This window comes from Emys orbicularis, chromosome 3 (assembly GCF_028017835.1).
Source record: "Emys orbicularis isolate rEmyOrb1 chromosome 3, rEmyOrb1.hap1, whole genome shotgun sequence".
Lineage (NCBI taxonomy): Eukaryota > Metazoa > Chordata > Testudines > Emydidae > Emys > Emys orbicularis.
Window position 1 is genome coordinate 86,285,866 of NC_088685.1, and position 22,263 is coordinate 86,308,128.

At 40.9% G+C, this 22,263-nt stretch overlaps 1 protein-coding gene across 1 annotated transcript in view; it reads right to left on the reverse strand.

The window, feature by feature from the left end:
* The window catches only part of AK9 (adenylate kinase 9), a 180,696-nt gene that overhangs the window by 49,114 nt on the left and 109,319 nt on the right, over positions 1-22,263 (reverse strand). The window contains exons 23-29 of the mRNA XM_065401415.1: positions 19,443-19,582; positions 17,009-17,252; positions 15,886-16,010; positions 14,013-14,225; positions 13,062-13,352; positions 9,305-9,429; positions 3,606-3,829 (exon numbers count right to left, since the gene is read on the reverse strand). Coding sequence (XP_065257487.1) covers positions 3,606-3,829; positions 9,305-9,429; positions 13,062-13,352; positions 14,013-14,225; positions 15,886-16,010; positions 17,009-17,252; positions 19,443-19,582 — 1,362 coding nt within the window. The remainder of the gene's footprint in view (positions 1-3,605; positions 3,830-9,304; positions 9,430-13,061; positions 13,353-14,012; positions 14,226-15,885; positions 16,011-17,008; positions 17,253-19,442; positions 19,583-22,263) is intronic.

Genomic DNA, 22,263 nt, shown 5'->3' on the forward strand with positions numbered 1-22,263 from the left:
CATCATATGGAACTATAATGACTCCCGCATAGTTCATTAACAAGGTTAGAATCTTTAGATCCACAACACAGACATGTGCCACTTGAACTAACAGAGTAACTAATGAGGATGAGGCACACATTTTGTCAGCAGGATTCAAAGTGAAGTTCTGGAACAGCCTTCCAAGGGGAGTGGTGGGGGCAAAAGATATATCTGGCTTCAAGACTAAGCTTGATAAGTTTATGGAGGGAATGATATAATGGGATAGCCTAATTTTGGCAATTAATTCGACTTTGACTACTAGTGGTAAATATGCCCAATGGCTTGTGATGGGATGTTAGATGGGGTGGGATCTGAGTTACTACAGAGAATTCTTTCCTGGGTGTCTGGCTGGTGAGTCTTGCCCACATGCTCAGGGTTTAGCTGATCGCCATATTTGGAGTCAGGAAGGAATTTTCCTCCAGGGCAGATTGGCAAAAGCCCTGGGGGTTTTCCGCCTTCCTCTGCAGCATGGGGCACGGGTCACTTGCTGGAAGATTCTCTGCACCTTGAAGTCTTTAAACCATGATTTAAGGACTTCAATGGCTCAGACACAGGTTTGATACAGGAGTGGGTGGGTGAGATTCTGTGGCCTGCATTGTGCAGGAGGTCAGACTAGATGATCATAATGGTCCCTTCTGACCTTAAAGTCTATGAATCTATGAACTAAGGAATTCCAGGTTCTATTGTAGGTTCTGAGGTGAGTGTGTTCTAGTGGTTACAGATCCTTACTTCCCTGCCCATCTCCTGAATCCTGAGTCCTTGATGGGCCTGCCCTCTCCAGGCCATCCTCATCATAGTTTCCCTTCTTGGGTCTCCCTTGGCTCCTCATCTCTATACGCCCTTCCTCCCACCCTGTGCCTCCATGTTCCAGTTCCCCCCACTGGCTCTTAGTTCCAGTCTCCTCCTTCACTACCCTCTAGATTCTGCTCCTCTCTATTCAGCATTTCAGTTATGCTGCTTTCTCCTCGCCCTCCTCACTGGATGGATGGATGGATGGATAGGATAAGGAGCCAATTAGCCTATCAACCCAAGGCTGATAAAGAAGCAGGAAGGAAGTGCCAAGGGCAGGAGAGGGGACTAGGGCTGGGTTAGCCCAGTTACATGGATGCCTCAGGGGAGGGAGACCTCTGTTCCCCTCAGGTTCTGAGGGGAGGGCCAAAAAGTGCAGGTGGTGCTGTAAACAGTCTGTTGCATGGGTTTGTGGTGGAAATGGTGGAGGGAACTTAAAATAAAAGGGTATAGTGAAGGCACAACTATTGGAGTCCATGCAGTTTCTGCAGGGAAGAAGGTGGTAGAGGAGCCACGCCCCGTTACATGTAGTATTAGAAATGTCATGAAATTTTATAGTGCAAAGTGCAAGGTCACACCTTTAGGGAGTAACAAGAAGAATTTTGCCAGCAGCTGGGGACATATCAGTTGGAAGAGACGAAACACCTCCGTGTATTGATTGATCACAGGGTGACTATGAGCTATCAGTGTGAGGGAGCCATGAAAAGGACTAATGCAATTGTAGAATGCATCAGGCAAGGTATTTCCAGCAGAGATAAGGAAGTGTTATTACAACTATACAAGGCACTGGTGAGACCTCATCTGGAATACTGTGTGCAGTTCTGGTTTCCCATGTTTAAGAAAGATGAATGCAAATTGGAACAGGTGCAGAGAAGGGCTACTAGGATAATCAGAGGAATGGAGAACCTATCTTACGAAAGGAGACTTAAGGAGGTTGGGTTGTTTAGCCTAACCAAATGAAGGCTGTGGGGGGGAAATATGATTGTTCTCTAAAAATACATCAGAGGAATAAATATCGGGGAGGGAGAAGAGTTATTTAAGTTAAGGGCCAATGTTAGCACAAGAACAAATGGATATACGCTGGCTATTAACAAGTTTAGGCTTGAAATTGGACAAAGGTTTCTAACCATCAAAGTAGTGAAGTTCTGGAACAGCCTCCCAAGCGTAAATGGTGCATTCTCTGTAACTTGAAGTCTTTAAATCATGATTTGAGGACTTCAGTATCTCAGCCAGAGGTTATGAGTCTATTACAGGAGTGGGTGGGTGATGTTCTGTGGCCAGCGATGTGCAGGAGGTCAGACTAGATGATCACAATAGTCTCTTCTCGGCTTAAAGTCTATGTACATCTATAATTTATCGACCCTGAAAAGTAATATAAGTTCTATGTGCTAGTGTGAATCATGATGCACTAAATAGGTCAAGGTTCTCAAACTGTTTAACATTCAGCCCTTCTTTTATCAAAGTTTATAATCTAAGAAGGGAAGGAGTCTGGACAGTAATAGGGCATGGATGGCCATTCTCTTTATTTCTGGTGATTAGAGCCAAAGCGAAGTCTCCATCTGTGACACATGGGAAAGGCATGCATTTTTGTATGCATTCAAGCTGAAAGTATCACACTGGCAATGACATTATCACACACACTCATTGGCAGACGAGAATCAAAAAGTCAAAAGACCGAATAGAATAACATGATTTGATGTTTTTTAAAATCTCATGATTTTGGGGGCCACCATCCTGATTTTTGACCTCTTGAGGTTGACAGTACTGCATCTCCAAACCTCAAAGATGAGATTTTTAGAGCAGAGCTCTAACTTTTGACAACTGCTGGAGCAGAACTTTTACTTCTAGCAGATGAGGATCTCCAGGGCAAAGGAAAACCCCAGCCATGCCCTTTTCCTCTGGATAGACCCCTGTACTAAGGCCTGAGAGGGGGATGGTATAAGCATAACTCTGACCACTTCAGAATTGTTCTACTTGCCTCCGGTGCTCCCCATAGGACTATGAAGTTCTGCTTCATCCCCCAATGCAGAGATCTGCCTAAATGGTATAATCTAACTGTGAATGATTCCCCTTCATCCTCAAATGTCCTGTTATGGGTGGGCACCCTAACAGGGGTTAACATCCCTTTTCCCCTCTCAGGTCCCTAAGAACCCCACAACGGGTTCTCTTGCCTCAATAATACCCTTCCTAGGGGCCAGTTTATTACAAAAACATACTGCGAATAATTCATAATAAAAGTCCAAAAAACAAAGTCTGCCTGCCACTCCCAGTGCATAGTTGTTAAAATCCTATGACAGACAGTCTGTCAACATAGCACATACCACACTCTGGGGTTTTCCACCACACCTGGGTTCTTCTTCAGTCCCCTCCCATCCTTCTGCCAGGACAGCCACTCCATCTCTTCCAGCTGTAGTATATCCCTGTTCTTCGGAGAGGATCTTCCCACCACCGCCAACTCTCTTCTGGGACTTCATCCTTACCTGGGGAGTATCCCCTTCTCTCCCCCAGCCCTCTGGCTCCAGTTCTCCAGCATGGAGGTAAGCTCCTTCACTGCTCCCCTGCCTTCAGCCCTCTCCGACCCTCAGCTCTGGCTCTCCAATTTGGGGAGGTCAGCCAGCAAACCCCTCTGATGTTCAGCCTTCCTTCAAGGACCTCTATCCTCTATGATTCTCTATGATCCTTTATAGCGCCAGGTGCTGCCCTGCTGTATTAATTGACCACCTGAGGTGGCACAGGAGATTGAGGCCTCCTTGTAACACTAATCTAAAATGTGTTTGTTACTGAAAGAATAAAACCTACCTTTATTTTTTCTTTCATGTCTTTCAGCTTCTTCTTATTTTCCATTTTTTTATTTTGTCTATCCCTCCATTTTTTCAAACGTGGAGGAAGAAGACGATCAGAAATGTCACTTTCTTCCACTTGGATAAAAACTGCAACATCAGGACAGAGTCCTTGCTCTGATAAGTACTGGGCCTCCTCAAATGTACGAGGGAAACCATCCAGTATAAATCCTGTGGATCTGATTGGAAACAAAGATAAAGATGATGTACTTCTAAAGTAATCTTTTACCACACAGAAAATTCAGTGAGTGAATGGCAAAAAGAAAAAAAAAACATTTACTATTAAAAAATCCTTTTAATAAATTTTAAAAAGTCATCATTTTTCCTCTCAATTTCTTGCAATTCCCTCTTCAGGCTGGTCTATATGGTGCAGCAATGTGCATCAGAGGGGTGTGAATTCAAATGTGCACTGAGTTGCACACTAATCTTGCTGGCACACACTAAAAAGTTCCCTAGCGAGTAGACAAGCCCTTAGAAAACTAGAAGCAATTTTTCACTTTTTATTTTATTTATTTTATTCTGCTTAGCAAAAATTGTCTTTCCCTCTGTATTTTGAATGGCGCAGAAATCAAATGCCCATTTTGTTTAAGAGTAATTTCAGCCTAGATAGCATTGTGTCTAAAAGAGCTTTGTGTGCCTGCATCTTCAATGTTGCTAGTGTGGCTCTGAAAATAGTGTTTGTTAGCCACTGCTGTAGAATCATAAGTGGGGGCACAAATCATTGTTTTGGTATAGTCTGTCATGTGAAGTTTGTTAGCTGATGATTTCCTTTCAGGGAATGACCTCTCCCGCAGTCCATGACATGGACTACACCTCTCTGCATGAGCTAAACCTCTCTCCCCACAAATACTGGAGTCAGTTCAGACTTGTCTGTGGAACTCCAGGTCCTGGTCATACTCCTTACATCTTCATACTTGATAAGTACTTCCAAAGCTGAATTTTGTGTTTCTGTACTTCTTCTTATTAGATTGAATATAAGAGTAATATTTCATATACATGGGCTTTGATATAGACAAAGCACTTATCTTAAGTGACGCAGATGGCAGGAAAGGTCAGACTCGGAAAGGAAACTTAATCTTTTGCCCAGTCAGACATTTGGACAAAAGTAGGAAGGAAAGATAAATAGCACAGTAGGACTTCCCTCAAATTAGTAGTATTAAAATTGTTTCTGGACCTCATTTGGAGTCTGTCCTGTTGAAGGATGATTTTACAGAGGAATGAAGTCAAGCCTATAGTGCTTTTTTGAAAAAAGGTTGATGGATGACAAGACTTTACAGACTTCCTTTGTGGAAGCTAGCACTCTTTCTGCCTAGGATACCTCTGTGGAAAGTATTGAGTGGGCTCTGATATTTTCTAAAATTACTTTATCTATGCACAAATATGCTTTTGTGCCCAGCATGTTTGGCGGGGGCAGCACAGAACACCACATCAGCCAAGGATTGCCCCATGCTGGCAGAAACCTCAGCTTCACATTTAAGGCAGATGTAAGACCCCTTTGTGTTGGCAGAGTGGTGGAAAGGGGCTACAGAATGGGCCAGGGTCTGACCCAGTGTTTTTCTGAATTGATAGATTCTCCAACATTATCTTTTAATAGTTCGTCTTACTTTAGGCATGTGTCATGATTTCTCTATATGATGTTGAGGCTTTCGGCAAAATGAAAGAATTATTTTCTCCTGAGGAATGGAAGAAATATTTAACACTGACTATGAATGATTCTGGAGCATGGAGAACAATCTTTCCTTGTGGATGGTGGAGCAAGTGATAGAATCATATAAATGTAGGGCTGGAAGAGACCTCGAGAGGTCATTTCATGTCGCACAAGAATGGAGATTTCAGAGACTTTTCTTGCCAACATGACTTCAATCAGGAGACATGTTTATGGAAAGAAAATGCAAGGAATTAGATGCCATCAGTTTGAACAGATGGGTCACAAGACCTTGCAGCACTGTAGGCAGATCCTAGAAAGGGAAGATAAGCCCAGGTGTTGCTTTGGATACACATGCTGCTTTAAGGGACTTAGTTATTATTGGGTGATCTTTCAGAGTCTTTAATGAGTCTACATTTATGTCATTATTTAATGTCAAGATGTCACATGTGATGGTGGGAAGTTTTAGGTCCAGAACAGTGCGATGGTTCTCAGGGTACCCAGGATTGTGAGTCACCTTGTTACCCCCTGCCAGCAATGAGAGGGAGTCTTGCTTGTGCTTACTTGGGTGTCAGCTCTCTGATACCACCAGCCTGTTAGCCCCTCAAGCATTCTCCTCTGGGCAACACCAGCCTTTACTTTGCCTTGCAGGTTAACAATAGATGCAGCCCAGTCCCCAAGTCCTTTTGAAGCATTCCCTTGTAATGTCCAGCTCCTTTTCCACTGAATACTCAGTGATATCAGATCTGCTGTCCCCAAAGGAACAATATGTACCCCGCTTGTATGATCACAGCACTGAGACATGCATCCGACGAAGTGGGCATTCACCCACGAAAGCTTATGCTCCAATACATCTGTTAGTCTTAAAGGTGCCACAGGACTCTCTGTTGCTTTTTACAGATCCAGACTAACACGGCTACCCCTCTGATACTTAGCACTGAGATATGTGTATAGTGAAAACAAGGATATGTTTAGTACCAAAGATTCAAACAACAGTGAGTAAAGATATTGGGAACAAAAGGTTACATATAAAACAAAATCATAATATACTTTCTAGAGACTAAACTTAACCTATAGGTTAACCTGTCTAAAGAAGTCTGTTTCATCCCCAAACTCCTCTGCACCATTTTCAACCAAGGTTGGCAGAGAGCCTGTTTTCATGAATGTAAACACACTGCTTGTTTACTTCCTAAGTATAGGGTTAGGGGGTGTCTTCTTTGCCTTCTACTTATACTCCCCAAAGTTTTATCTCTGAATACAGACCCATCGCTTGTTTCCTTCCCTGTTGATGTCACACTGCTCCATTGACGTCGTATGTAAATAGTTATCCATTGTGTTAGCTTACAGTACTTAAGACGTCATGACATTCTTTGGTAAACCAGAATGTATGCACCAGAATCAGGACATTCCTGTAACCCTCTATCAGTTGGCATTAAGGGGATCTTGGGTCACCAACAACTGAAATATTTTGTTTCCTAGGGCTGATCTTTCTATTTTGACACTAGTAGGAAAATTTTATTCAAACCCATGTGTAAACTGCGAAGCCAGAAGTTCTGCTTGAGACTAAAACCTTTTTTTTTTTTTTTTTTTACAGACCATCCCATCTTGTTTAGGGCTTGCCTCTCAACTGCCAAGCTCAGTAGTCTGGGCTGACATGAAAGAGTGGGGCCAGCCATGGAACAGGAGATTTTGTCTTCTGAAAAGAGGGAGTGGAGACCTCTGTGACATCTCCAGTAGGTCTGAGAACCACAACCCCTTTGTGACCAATCAGGGAGGAGGAGAATGATAGATGCTTCCTTGCTTCTTATCTTCTGAATAACAGTTCCCATTAGCAGAACAATGGGAAAGAGGGATGGGGGGTGCCCAAGAAACCAATTCTGCCATCTATGATGCAGAGTGTCCATTTCCTTTGATCTTTGTCTGGTTTCCCTGGTGAAGAAGGGCCTTGTCTTTGCATTTTCATTGGATGTGAATAGATCCATCTGGGGCTGACCAAGATCCGTTGATATCAACTGGAAAATTTCTTGGTTCAGGAATAATTCTGAGTTGTCTATCTCCTGACGGCTGAGTCAAACAGCTTTTGTGTTCCATGTCACCTTTACGTGGCTTGCCCTGATGGAGGCTAGATGACCATGTGCCTAAAAAGGACTTGCATTGCTTTGGCATTCACGTGAGAACTTCTTGTGCCCCCTAATGATTTAAGTATGCCATGGTCATCATGTTGTATGACAGATCCAGGATGGACTGTTTCCTCAGCAAGGCCTCATTTGATTATAGCAAACTTTAAGTCAAGAAAAATTTTGGACTTAAAGCCTGATAGCATACTTTCAAAAATGCTATGTCAAAGTTATCCTTGGTGTAACTTAAATGAGGCCTCTTTTAACTTACTTTTGCTGCTTCATAAATTTAACTAAGGTTGTACCTGATTAAAATGTAGTTCTAGTCTTGAAACTTCCAAGATAATGAACCAGATAGTGAGATACTCAGAGAGTCATAATGTCCTTGAAGTTTCCCTGCTGCCCAAGGAACGGTGAAAACTGCACTGGCTCCATACTTGGCACAGTACATTCCCCAACACAATGGTACATCTACACTGGTCAGTATGTTGAGTGGGCAAAGCCAAGGATGCATCCAGTCCATATATCATTCTGCCCTTCTCTGTCCAACTGTGTGAGGGGGTGGCAATGTACTGGTTCTGTGGAGCCGGTTCCCATCCATCACTGCTACCCAACATACAGATAGCTAGTTTAAGGATGTAAGGAGGAACCTTGTGCTCCTTATTCCCCTGGGCTAGTCAGGCTACAATTTGGCCCCAAAAGAAGTAGAAGGCCACGCAGAACTGGGCTCATAAACTGCATATAATTTAGCCTGTCAAACTGTTGGATAATGTTAAAGCAGAAAATTGTGAGAGAAGTACTGGGAAAGTTGAGAAAGTGGAATATGTTCTTGTTTTACAGGAGTTTTAAAAAAAGTTTTCAAACCGCCATTATTTTTTCTTCATTTGATTGTGAACAGTCTAAGAACATTTTCCTCCTCTTTGTAATCTTTTAATATACTAAGAAAAATCTTGTTGGCATTTGTAAACTGTAAAAGTTACAGGTATATATTTGGTTAAAATTAAAATTTAACTTTTAACACATGATGCTGCAACTCCTTGCACGTGTGTGGACTGGGAGGCCTGCACAAATGCAGCAGCATACTACATGTAAGCAGTTGTGGGATGGGAGCCCAAGCCCTGGTCTACACTTTGGGGGGGGGGGGAGGGAAATCGACCTAAAATATGCAACTTCAGTTACGAAAATAGCGTAGCTGAAGTCAACGTATCTTAGTTCTACTTACCTCATGTCCTCATGGCGTGGGATTGACTGCCGCCGCTTCCCCGTCGACTCCGCTTCCACCTCTCGCCGCGGTGGAGTTCCGGAGTCGACGGCAGAGCGATTGGGGATCGATTTATCCGCGTCTACACTAGACGCGATAAATCAAGCCCCAATAGATCGATCACTACCCGCCGATCTGGGTACTACCCAATCCGGCGGGTAGTGAAGACGTACCCCAAGTCTGAAAACTTTCTCTGAGATAAATCTTTTCCTTCTATGTCCAGTACTTTATGAAATATGTCATCTAATCATTCTTTCTCCAACAGGATTGTTTATGAAATCTCATTTAAATACTGTTTATCACTTCCCTTCCTGTCCACTTTAGCCTTCTAGAAACAAAAACATAAAATTAACACTAATATGTTCTCACTAAATCCTACTTATCCTTTTTTAAGAGACTGAGATGTTTTAGGATGGTTTAATATTTTATTTCGTAACTACTAAAGTGAATATACTTTATTCTTAAATGTATAGGTGTATGCTGGTATTGCAAGGTATTACATATCCAATGGATTATCTATTGCATGTTATTCATTACTTATCTACAATTTGTGGACTTAGTATTGCAAAAATTGAGTTTATTAAAAGAAATTAAACAAAAAGATAAATAATTCGATGTCAATAATAGTTACCGGATTGGCTCCTTTGTCCACCACTCAGGAACAATTTTATCAAGCACTTCTGGTGTCAATGCCTCATTATCTACTATGTTCGCTTTGATTATTTCTTCCTCATCAGTTAACACCACTTCCTTCATCTAGATAGACACAAAAGACCATGAAAAAATTAATATCTATACGTTGCTTGACAATGACATTGCTCTTTGACTGACCCAGAAGATTAGATAATGCATTTCAGGTACAGCTTTTATTCAGTTAAGTTCAGCAGCAATAAAATAATCTAGTTCATTACATTTTGTTGTATGTTATTTCACATACAATTTTAAAAACAGAGTTGGTCAAACATTTCTGAATTTTGATTTTTCAACAAACAAGAAACTAAATTTAAAAACAGGATGTTTTTGGGGAAAACTGGCATGAAAAATGCATGATGTTTTTGATCACCTATACAGATAGTCAAAATTTTTTGAAACATTGACAAAAACAAATGATGAATTTTTCATGAATTTTTTTCTAATTTTTCTACCAGCTCTAATTAAAAACCAGAGTTTAGTTAATTTATGGAAAATGGGTGGGGTATGAAGACAGTGTGCTAGAAGCTTGGCCCAACCAAGCTTTGCTCCATGGGGGACCTGAGAAGCAGAGGCAAAGATGGCCCTAATTCCTTTTTACTTCCCCCAATTTACAGCAACTTCAGAGTTACTGTAAACTGTGCCCCATTCCACAGTCCCCAAGGATCCATTCCAGCCACTGGGGATCACCAGAGCATAACTAGCTCTGATCTAGCTAAGCCACAGTTCAGAGGTGGTATAGAGCAGTCATTCTCAAACTTATTTGATTGCACTCCTTTATTTGATTGATCCACTTCAGGTGTCTTGACGCCCTGTGCTTGTAATAGGATATTTGTGGTAGCAGTGCCAGGTTGGACCACACATGTGCCGTAGCTGTCTCGCACCACTCTGAACAGTTACATAGTGGTATGCAGTCAACTGTCCCCATTCCATCTCTACCTCAGAGAATCAGACTGAAACTCTGAAGTAGAAGGGAGGAGAGAGGGTAGTGGAACACCCACAGGGACAACCATCTCGAAGAACCTCAGTTACTGCACAAGGTGAGTAACCTTCTCTTCTTCTTCGTGGAGTGTACCTGTGGGTGCTCCACTTTAGATGACTGTTGAGCAGTGCCCCTCAGTGGAGTTGATCTACTGACAGTGGATAACACCGTAAGTCAAAAGTGAGGATCTGATGCTGATTATTCTGTAAAGCACAGTGTTTAGTGAAAGTATGGACTGATGCCCAGGTAGCTGCTCTGCAAATGTCAGTGATAGGCCACAGATGCTGCCAGTGCTCTGGTGGAGTGTGTGCGAACTCCCGGTGGATGTTGTAGATTGTTGTTTTGATAGCACAAATGGATACATACTGATATCCATTTGGATAGTCTCTGTTTTGAGATGGTTTGACCATCGAGCATTCTGTTATGGAAACAAATAGTCTAGGTGATTTTATAAATGTTTTTGTTCTTTCAATGTAGGAAGCTAGTGCTCTGAGAACATCCAATGTATGGAGTGAGGCCCCCCTCCCATCCACATGTGACTTAGGAAAAAATACAGGTAAGTAAATGGGTTGGTTTAAATGAAAGGGGGAGGCAACTTTGATTATGAACTTAGGATGCAGTCATAGGATTACTTTATCTTTAAAGAATGTTGTATAAGGTAGGTGTGCTATTAGGGCACCTAATTCTCCCACCCATCTGGGGGACGTGATGGTAATGAGGAAAGCCACCTTCATGGATAAGTGAAACAAAGAGCAAGTTGCAAGGGGTTCAACTGGCTTTCCCATGAGTCCGCGTAGAACAAGGTTGAGGTCCCACATGGGTGTAGAGTTTTATTGTGGGATAAGTGTTTTCAATGCCTTTAAGGAAGCATTTAATCATCGGGTGAGCAAATATAGTGACCCTGTCCACTTTGTCATGGAAGGAGGTAATGGCAGCCAAGTGTACTCTTATGGAGCATGTGGATAGCCCCAATTTTTTAAATCCTAGTATATAGTCCAGGATCCTTGGTAGGGGGGAAGACTGTGGCAAGATCTGTTTATCTTGGCACCAGGTGCAGAATCATTTCCACTTATGGATATATGTCTTTCTTGTACTTAGTCTCCGACTGTTCAGTAATATATCTTTTACTTCCTCAGAACAGGCCTTCTCGACCCCAGACAGCCATGGAGTAACCGGGGCTTGAGGTGGACTACTGCGAGGTTGGGGTGACAGACGCGTCCTGCATCTTGTGATAGAAGGTGAGGTACTAAGGGAAGGGTTTGAGGCGGTTTCACTGCCATCTGATGCAAGTATGGGAACCACGTTTGTCTGGGCCTCGTGGGTGCAATGAGAATGACCCTGGATTTGTCCTGCTTGATCTTGTAAATGACTCTGCTTAGGAGTGGGGTCAGAGAAAATGGGGCTTCCCATTTTATGAGGATTGCATCGCCTAGGGAGTGGTGTCCCAATCCCGCTCTGGAGCAATAATGTGAGCATTTGGCATTCTGAGCTGTTGCAAATAGATCTATGTCGGAAAACCCCCATAGTTTGAATATGGACTTGAGAATTCTGGGATCCATCTCCCACTCATGGGTTTGTGAGAAATCCCTGCCTAGTAGATCTGCTGTTGTATTTTGACATCCTGGCAGATAGGATGCTGATATCTCTATGTTGTTGGTGATGCACCAGTTCCAAAGGGATACTAGCCGTAGTTTGCCCACCCCTGCCTTATACACACGGTGCATGCAATCTCACACCACATAAGGAGCACCATTTTTAAGAGCATACCATCCTGCTCTATCTGCGTGAATTTGTGTACACTATGCATGTGAGGTCATGATGGAGGGGGCAAAGTGTTGTGCCCTTAAAAATGGCATCAGCTGTCCAATACTAGACAAAACACTTCAGTTGTCTTAGTGCCAGACAGGGGACAAATCACCCAAAAAGAGGACTGTCCAGTTCAAAACTGGATGAATGGCCTTCCTAGCAAAAGTGGAGGGGAAAAGAGGGCACTGCGGGGAGCAGGAGGCAGATTTAGGGGATATAAGGGAATGTAGGGGGAGTCAAAAGCAGGGGGAGGTAGAGTGGGAGAGTGCTGCCCAGTCTCAGGCAGAGAAGTTAGAGGGGGGGGGGAGGAGGAGGAGGGGGGAAGATCAGGGAAGTGTTGCTTTTTTCAAAAAGCTAAACCAACCCCCTATTGTTTTTACTGTGACATTATTGTTTATATGAATGATTGATATAAGTTTTTGCATAGAAACACTCATTATAGGATCATTTTTGGAATATTATGAATGCTTTCAACATTTAACTTTATTTTGAAATATGTAATGAAGGGAAGTTACATTACACTGTGCATCTGAAGGATTCTGGTTACTAGTTAGCTGCCCATTAGCTAAAATTGATTAGTTTTAAAAAATGAACATTTTTGTCTAAGACCGCTTCTCCTGATGCATTCCTCTGCACCCTGTTCAGCTAAATTCAGAAAGCAGAAGTTAACATTATGTTCTTTACTATAGTCCTAAAAAGTAATAAGTTCTCTGAGCAAGTGTGAATCATGGTGCATTAAACAGATCAATGGTTCTCAAACTATTTACCACCCTGCCTTCTTTTATCAAAGGAAATAAATTAGGAGGGGAGGGAGTCAATACGGTAATAGGAAATGGATGGTAGTTCTTGGGGTTGGCAATACTGAGTATTTGGCCTCTAAAAAGAGGATACTACTGCCTACTATTATTACCTCTTTATTTTTGTTACTTTCATTTTCATGTGCACTTTCACTTTCAGTTTCTGTATTAGTCTGAGAGGTGTCTCCCAATTCCTGAAAGAGAGCTTCCATGTCAATCTGATCTTCCTCAGGTTCCTCGTCAAATTCAAGTCCAACTCTCTTTTCAGTTTTGGGCATGATCATTTCCTGTAGACGTTCTTCGAACTGAATATGGAAAATTCCTAATTTGTCAGCTAGCCATCGGCCACAGATAGTTTTACCTGCTCCATGTGTGCCCAGCAGGCACAGTCTTAAGGGAGGAGCCTGTCAGAAAGAATTCAGAATACTTTTATAACAATTTCTAAACTAGGGTGCACTTAAGTTACGGTTGTATAGACCTTGTTGAATTAATTCTAAATTTCAGGGCCTCTAATATAAAAAAGTACCCTCAAAAGAAGCATAAGCACACACACATTTTGCATTTCAATGTTTAAAACTACAGTGAATTACATATACAGTAGATAAAAACCTGTACATTAACTCCTTTCCCTTCTGCCCCTCTATTTCACCCTTTTTATTCTTCTTATTTCAACCTCCCACCCTGTCCCATCCTCCTCTGACCCCTATTTCACTTATGAGAAGTGAGTTAATAACAATAATTAATGAACAAAAAACTATTTTAACAGAGCCATCGAAATGTGTATATGTCTTACTGAGTAAGCATGTGATATTATTGTAAATCTTTGTCCTGCCCTTCCCTTCCCCCTTTGTTCATAACCTTTACTTATTGTGTTGGCCCTACATTTAGATTGTAAACTCATTGGGGAAGGGGCACATCTTCCTTGTTTCTGTGAAGTGCCTAGCATACTTGTAGCAACACAAAAATAAGAACAACAAAAATAATTGTAATGGAGGATGGAAAATGATGTGTAATATCAACCCCTTATTAGCAATCTATTTTAAATAGTTCTAACTTTTTCTCACTTGTAATGGTTCCTTGTGAGCAACATACTCCTCAGGGTTCTCCAAAAACTTTTCTCTGGACTCAGGACTTGAAAAATAGTAAAATTTTTCTCGATATATAGCTCCATGTTCAGCAATCCCTGGGAAAAGGACAAAGTTCTCCTTCAGACTCACTGGACAAAAGTGTTTGGTGTCTCCCATGTGTCTCTTCTTTTCATTAATTTTATCTTCATCCTGGAAATACACAATGGTTTTAGAGAAAACTGTCAAGAAGTCTTTGGATCAAGTAGAAAAACATTATATATAAAATATTTTGAACACATACTTCCCATTTCAAGTGCATTATAGTACATTACTTTCAGAGATGATGATGAAGCAAAGCCCGAGATCTAAACACTCCCTTGAACTCTAGGGCATTTGAAATCCAGATCCAATCCAAACTTTACATCTTACACTCATTCCTAATTACAAATGTTTGAATACAGGGTACTCTAAATACTTACTGCTAAATTTACAAACTAGCTCCCAAACAATCTCCTAATTTGTGTGTGCAAATTTTGCATATGCACCAATTTGTATACTCAATTCAGGTAATTGCTTATCTACTTGAATATATGTGGAATTATAAGTAACTATGTGAATGCACATGTAATATATACATGTACAAATTTGTGAGGGCAAGGTAATGTTATGCTGGAAGGTATTAATGAAGCAGATCTTTGACCTATAGACAGTCTAACTAAATCTGATGGGTAAGCTATGCACCCTTTTTTCAGGCTAAATGGAAAGAAGGAGCAATTAAATGCCCCTTTATGTGGTGACAGCTGGAAACTAGGAGGCTACTGCACAAGACACTGGGCCATATGGCAAAGCCTGAGCAGAGAAACTGTGTGCTCCAAGGGGTTTCCCTGGGACTAATTGCAAATGTAGAGACTAAGGTATTGTTTTTGCAAGCTAAATGTGTGTCAGAGAAGAAGAACTACAGACAGTGGGAGAAGCAGTTGTGAATATAGCCTTAAGAGGGAGCCGAGAGACAATGCTCTGTGGGGCGGCGGACTACTCAGGAAGGCAGGCCTGAAAATTGTAAGCAAGGAAACTTGCCAGTTGTTGTTTCTACTGTGTTCAGGGAAACAGGACTTCCTATACATTCTCTGTAAATAAACAGGATTGCACCAAAGAAATACCTGACTTACACCATCAATTTCTCCTCCTAACAAACACAAAAATGGCAAGGCTCTGAAAACTGGCTAACCTCTTAGGCCAAAAGGGGCAACAGAAATAAACTACTTTAAATGTGGCCCTTAACAATACTGCCAAAATATCTTATAAAATAGTTGGTGGTTCTGAAAACATAAATAAACAGTAAGGCAGGCACTCCCCTATATAATTAGCAGAATATGACTGGTTGCTATATAGCATTGGAATAATACAGGGAAAAGGAATCATACTTATACTTAGCACTCACATAGCATTTCATGTCTTCAAGAGCTGATCAGACAGAAGGCAGAATTTCCCACAACTTCTAGCTTATGCAAAATATACAGGTCCACCACAAAAGCAGCTACAGAAAGTCATTCAGAAATTAGGCCTGATGGTGGATCTGCATGCTGGTATGCACCCACCCCATCATTTGGCAATACTGGCTATGCACACTCTCCTTACAAGCACAGAATATTTTTGCTCTCTGTTGGAATAACACCATTGCCAGTCAGAATACAGGAGTACAATGAAATTGCTTAGGCAATTTATGAGTGTACACATTCTATGGGGATGATGAATTTGGATCAAAAATATTTAGGCACACAGCTTAATAAATCTGCTTTGTCTGAGGTTAAACGCAAACCCATAATGAGTCAAAGTAAAAGGATAAACTAACGAAGCCAATATTGCTCACTTCATCATTTTCTTCTTGCTCTTCCTCTTCTAATTCTTCATCAGCCTCCCCTTCTGCCTGCAAATCGTCTGCTTCTTCATCTAGATCTTCTGCAGATATTTCCCAACCATAATATTTAAAAGGTTCTGAAAAAGTTACCATTTTTTCATTTCAATTATTGTGAAAAAAAGTGTTCAAGACATACTTATGTTTTTATTTCTGTGCCCGCTGAAAGTATACAAAACATGCAAGGCCACAAATAAATCATGCCACGTATGTTTTTCCATTTTTTTTTTGTCCTTGAAGTGTACATAACACATCTCGTACTCAGAGTACATATTGTTTTCTTGACAAAATGAACGTCCTCTTGTTTGTATTGTAAATAAAGATGCAATAGTATTTTTAACAGGAACTTGCTATTACACAGGGATTAGAAGTAAAACTGAAGAGAACTGCATTACTGTTTGTAATAACTATTTTTATGTTTAATTTTGGGAAAATCCCACAGAACAAGGATCAGTCAAATTTTATCTGTCAGAATAAATGAATTTGTAATTGATGTGGGTTAATCAAACACTTGAACCAGATTTATATCAGAGGTTTATTATTATTATTTATCTAGCACTCAAAAATGCGCTAGACACCTCAGCGCACACAGGGAAGAAATGGTCCTGTTACTAAATGTTTACTGCAGATGGATGGACCCTTACATTCATTCAGAGCCCTATTGACTTTAATAGAATTTACACACAAGTGGACCCTTATATGAGGTGTGTCACACAGGACATGTGTGCACACACAGGACAGCTGTGTGTGTCCTGTTGCAGTATTCTGGCATAAATAGCCAAAGCAAAAATGGTGGGCAAGGGATGTAAAAGGAAAATGTTTAAGAAGCTGATATGTACACATTTTCATGATTTCTTTTATATAAATTGTTCACCTCTTCCCATGTGTCTTGGTGCTTAACCTGCTTGCTATCCCCCTTCTAATTCCCAGTTCCTCCATTGAACACAATAAGCCCTTCCTTCCACTCCACAACACAGATTTAGGACTAAGTAAAACAACAACAAACCCCTCTCATTTTCACACTATAACTTCCTCTCTATGCAGGTCAAATGTGAAACTTATGAACAGCATTACTTACTTTCCATCACCAGGACAATTTGATTAAGCAGTGTTTCTGGAGTTTGCCCAGCAATCTCTAAAACAGCAGTCTGAATTAAAGATGAATCATTGATCCCTGGCTCTAGTATTTGCCAGTCGTGCATGAATAGCTTAATCTTCTCTTTAAATGGCTCTATTTCTGGTACATCTGGGAAACCATCCTCTGGAAACTCAGGTAACATGATTTCTGAGCAAATCAAAATGATTTTGAGAAGAAAATGCATCTTTAAAGATTTTGCATTTAAAAAGTTATCCTATCATACTTTATAAAAATAATTTTAACTTCCCTTAAATCTATGTGGCAGTTTTGACATATTCTGCCTCTTTACATGATTTACTCTTCTAAGCACAAATTTCTTTTATTGTTGTTTTAGAAGCACATTTTGCAGTGCCAAGTTCATTACATTGGGTTGCTGTATATTGATACTTCTCAAAATAGACAAGGAGACAGAAAGAGATCCAATTAATTAAATTTGCATGTAGTTCTTTAATTACATAGCATACATATTTGAAACCATGACATTTTTCATTACATTTCTGCAAAACAAAAAAAAATGTACATGTAATTAAAAAGACTGATGCATTCATCTACAAACAATTTTTGGCAGCTTAAGGAAATTGTCATGCATCAAATAGAATATACCAGTGTTGGAAGGAACATATTATACAAAGGAAAGAAAGCTGGATTATATTTGCTTGAAAGAGAAAACAGGAAAGATTTCATGTCTAACCTGGTTCAGGTTTAGGTTCATAGATTCATAGATTCTAGGACTGGAAGGGACCTCGAGAGGTCATCGAGTCCAGTCCCCTGCCCGCATGGCAGGACCAAATACTGTCTAGACCATCCCTGATAGACATTTATCTAACCTACTCTTTAATATCTCCAGAGATGGAGATTCCACAACCTCCCTAGGCAATTTATTCCAGTGTTTAAACACCCTGACAGTTAGGAACTTTTTCCTAATGTCCAACCTAGACCTCCCTTGCTGCAGTTTAAGCCCATTGCTTCTTGTTCTATCCTCAGAGGCTAAGGTGAACAAGTTTTCTCCCTCCTCCTTATGACACCCTTTTAGATACCTGAAATCTGCTATCATGTCCCCTCTCAGTCTTCTCTTTTCCAAACTAAACAAACCCAATTCTTTCAGCCTTCCTTCATAGGTCATGTTCTCAAGACCTTTAATCATTCTTGTTGCTCTTCTCTGGACCCTTTCCAATTTCTCCACATCTTTCTTGAAATGCGGTGCCCAGAACTGGACACAATACTCCAGCTGAGGCCTAACCAGAGCAGAGTAGAGCGGAAGAATGACTTCTCGTGTCTTGCTCACAACACACCTGTTAATACATCCCAGAATCATGTTTGCTTTTTTTGCAACAGCATCACACTGTTGACTCATATTTAGCTTGTGGTCCACTATAACCCCTAGATCCCTTTCTGCCGTACTCCTTCCTAGACAGTCTCTTCCCATTCTGTATGTGTGAAACTGATTTTTTCTTCCTAAGTGGAGCACTTTGCATTTGTCTTTGTTAAACTTCATCCTGTTTAACTCAGACCATTTCTCCAATTTGTCCAGATCATTTTGAATTATGACCCTGTCCTCCAAAGCAGTTGCAATCCCTCCCAGTTTGGTATCATCCGCAAACTTAATAAGCGTACTTTCTATGCCAATATCTAAGTCGTTAATGAAGATATTGAACAGAGCCGGTCTCAAAACAGACCCCTGCGGAACCCCACTCGTTATGCCTTTCCAGCAGGATTGGGAACCATTAATAACAACTCTCTGAGTACGGTTATCCAGCCAGTTATGCACCCACCTTATAGTAGCCCCATCTAAATTGTATTTGCCTAGTTTGTCGATAAGAATATCATGCGAGACCGTATCAAATGCCTTACTAAAGTCTAGGTATACCACATCCACAGCTTCTCCCTTATCCACAAGACTCGTTATCCTATCAAAGAAAGCTATCAGATTGGTTTGACATGATTTGTTCTTTACAAATCCATGCTGGCTGTTCCCTATCACCTTACCACCTTCCAAGTGTTTGCAGATGATTTCCTTAATTACTTGCTCCATTATCTTCCCTGGCACAGAAGTTAAACTAACTGGTCTGTAGTTTCCTGGGTTGTTTTTATTTCCCTTTTTATAGATGGGCACTATATTTGCCCTTTTCCAGTCTTCTGGAATCTCTCCCGTCTCCCATGATTTTCCAAAGATAATCGCTAGAGGCTCAGATACCTCCTCTATTAGCTCCTTGAGTATTCTAGGATGCATTTCATCAGGTCCTGGTGACTTGCAGGCATCTAACTTTTCTAAGTGATTTTTAACTTGTTCTTTTTTTATTTTATCTGCTAAACCTACCCCCTTCCCATTAGCATTCACTATGTTAGGCATTCCTTCAGACTTCTCGGTGAAGACCGAAACAAAGAAGTCATTAAGCATCTCTGCCATTTCCAAGTTTCCTGTTACTGTTTCTCCCTCTTCCACAACCCCTTTGGTGCGGTCAGGTTGTACCTGAGGTATTACTTCTGTTTCAAGTGGAGGTTTGTCTCCTGATTCTATAAGCACAAATACAATTAATTCAACTACTACTACTAACTTCTATTTCTCCTGCACCTTCCAGGTGAGGGTCTTAAAATGATTTACAGACATTAATGAATTAAGCTTCCTAACACTCCTGTGAGTAGAGGGGTTGAAGAGATGGATGGCACCTTGAAAGACAACATAAAGATATTTCAAAACCAAGATCTTCAAAGATCAGAAGTCCAGAGCTGCCGAGAAAAAGGACAGTTACCTGTTCCGTAACAGGCGTTCTTCGAGATGTGTTGCTCCTGTCTATTCCACAGTAGGTGTGCGTGCTCGCCACGTGCACCGGTGCCGGAGGTTTTTCCCTTAGCAGCATCCGTATTGGGGGAGCACCGCTGCAACCCCTGGAGTGGCGCCGACATATCGCGCTATAAAGGGGGCTGCGTGCTTCCCCCCACCCTCAGTTCCTTCTTGCCGCCAGTGAAGGTAGTCAGAACTTGTGCTCCAGCTTTGTTGCAGCAATTGTAGCCTTAGTAGTATCCAGCTTTCCCTGAAGTTACTTGTTGAACTTTTCTCTGTTACTGCTGGACTCGGGGCATGCCCCGTGGCCCAGGCTTCAAGTCATGCGACTCTTGTCGCAATCCTATGCCCAGAAGCGATCCACAAACTCAGTGTCTTCGCTATCTGGGCGAGGCCCACATTAGTGAGAAGTGTAAAATTTGCCGCTCCTTCAAGCCCCGAACAAAGAGGGAGCGTGAGATCCAACTCCCCCACTACGGATGCTGCTAAGGGAAAAACTTCTGGCACCGGTGCACGTGGCGAGCACGCACACCTACTGTGGAATACACAGGAGCAATCACTCGAAGAAGAACAGTGAATTTGCAAACAAAAATAAAGAAGCACTTTAATATAGACACCAAGGAGCTGAAGCACAACATCAAAGAACCAAATGACAGGTTCTGAAGCACTGCAAACACTCAGCACTGCTGAAGCAAAGTGCTGAGGAAAAAATCCTAAAGTACCTAACCCAGTAATTCTCAAAAAGATTAGGACTGGAATCTTTTGAGAACTATTATTACCTATGCAACTATGGCACACAGAAATTAAGGTCCACATTTTTGAAAGTAGCCTTTGATTTGGATGTCTCAGTTTTTGGGTGCTTAATTCTGGATACCTAAGGCCTGATTTTCAGAGATTGTGAGCACACAAACACTCCAGTTAAAATAAGAGGGAACTCTGGGTGCTCAACACCTTTGAAATCACATTCTATTTGTCCAGAGAATTGGAACCTAAGTGACACACCCAAGATCACAAACTAAATCTGTGGCACAGCTGGAATACAAAATCCATCTCTTCTGATAGTCAAGTCCCAATCATGTGCTTCAACCACTAAATCATGCTTCCTCTAAGAGAAAGGAACTGATCTTACCAATTATTCATTACCATAGATGTATTGGAATCCTGTTGAAATTATTATTATTTATGCAGGGTATCACCACAACACTAATTTAACTATAAATTCCTTATTAAATCCAAAGGCTGAATGGTATTTATACAATTGCTCTAAACATGACTAAAAAGCCTAAATAATAACCAATTTACTATATCCAAACAGTAACAGAACATTTATAAGCATTTGATCAAGATATGTACAAACAGGCTAAACCAGGGGTGCCTAGACTACTATTGGTCGGCTCCAACTTGGTCAGGCCAGTATTAGCAATGAAACCTTTAAGAGTTTACTTTTTTATACCCTTTAACAAACAAGTAATGTCATTACCAATTCTCAGAACATACCTAAGGACAGATGAAGGAGTTTCTTATATAGCAGTAGTTTACTGCACCTGGTACCCAGCTAACCATGTTTTATTTCTATTACTTTAGCCCAAACCTTAAATAACGCTAGTATTTTGAAGGGTCACCACAAATTTAACACAACTTTATGCAAGACCCATCTTCCATAAAGTACATCTCAGTTATGTCATATCCGCAACATAAGCATATTTCCATAAAGAATATGGCGTGCAACGTCACAGTATGTATTTAGAAATTCTACATAGTATTCCCTGCATTTGCTATAGAGAGGTGCAAAAAACAACTCCATCTCAAGTCTTCTTTCTCATGATTTCATTCTTTCTGGTTTCATGCTTAGGGTCTATTGTTCATGCTAATATCCCAACTCACTTTAAAAACATAGTTCACCCAAATCTAATGTAGGCCTTTATTCCTACAAATTCATTTAGAGGTGATCTGTTATGTCCTCAGAAGTGATTTGGTCATAAATAAATAAATAAATAAATAATAATAATAATAAACAACAAAAATAAGAATTTGCCACAGTAATTACATAAATTATGTATTACTATATATACATTCAAAAATACAGAAACAAGCATTAGAGGGCCACTGGCAACTTAAAAGAACAAACACATCGTTTTCACCCTTACTTATATTATTAATAACAACTTAGAAATCTCAAAGTGAAAGCTTGTAAAACTGGAGAATTACAAATCAAATGTGAAAAACAACTTGTTTTCAAATGCTAATTCCTATGCAGATGAAGGTAGTTTGTTGAAGTGCAAAAAACAACTCCACCCCCCTGGGCACTAGCAGGGATTTAGGGGAACAGGACCCTCACTGTACCCCAAGCTGGCTGGCCACACACCCTTATCACTGGGCATATTGACAGTCCAACAGCATAGCACCGAAAGAT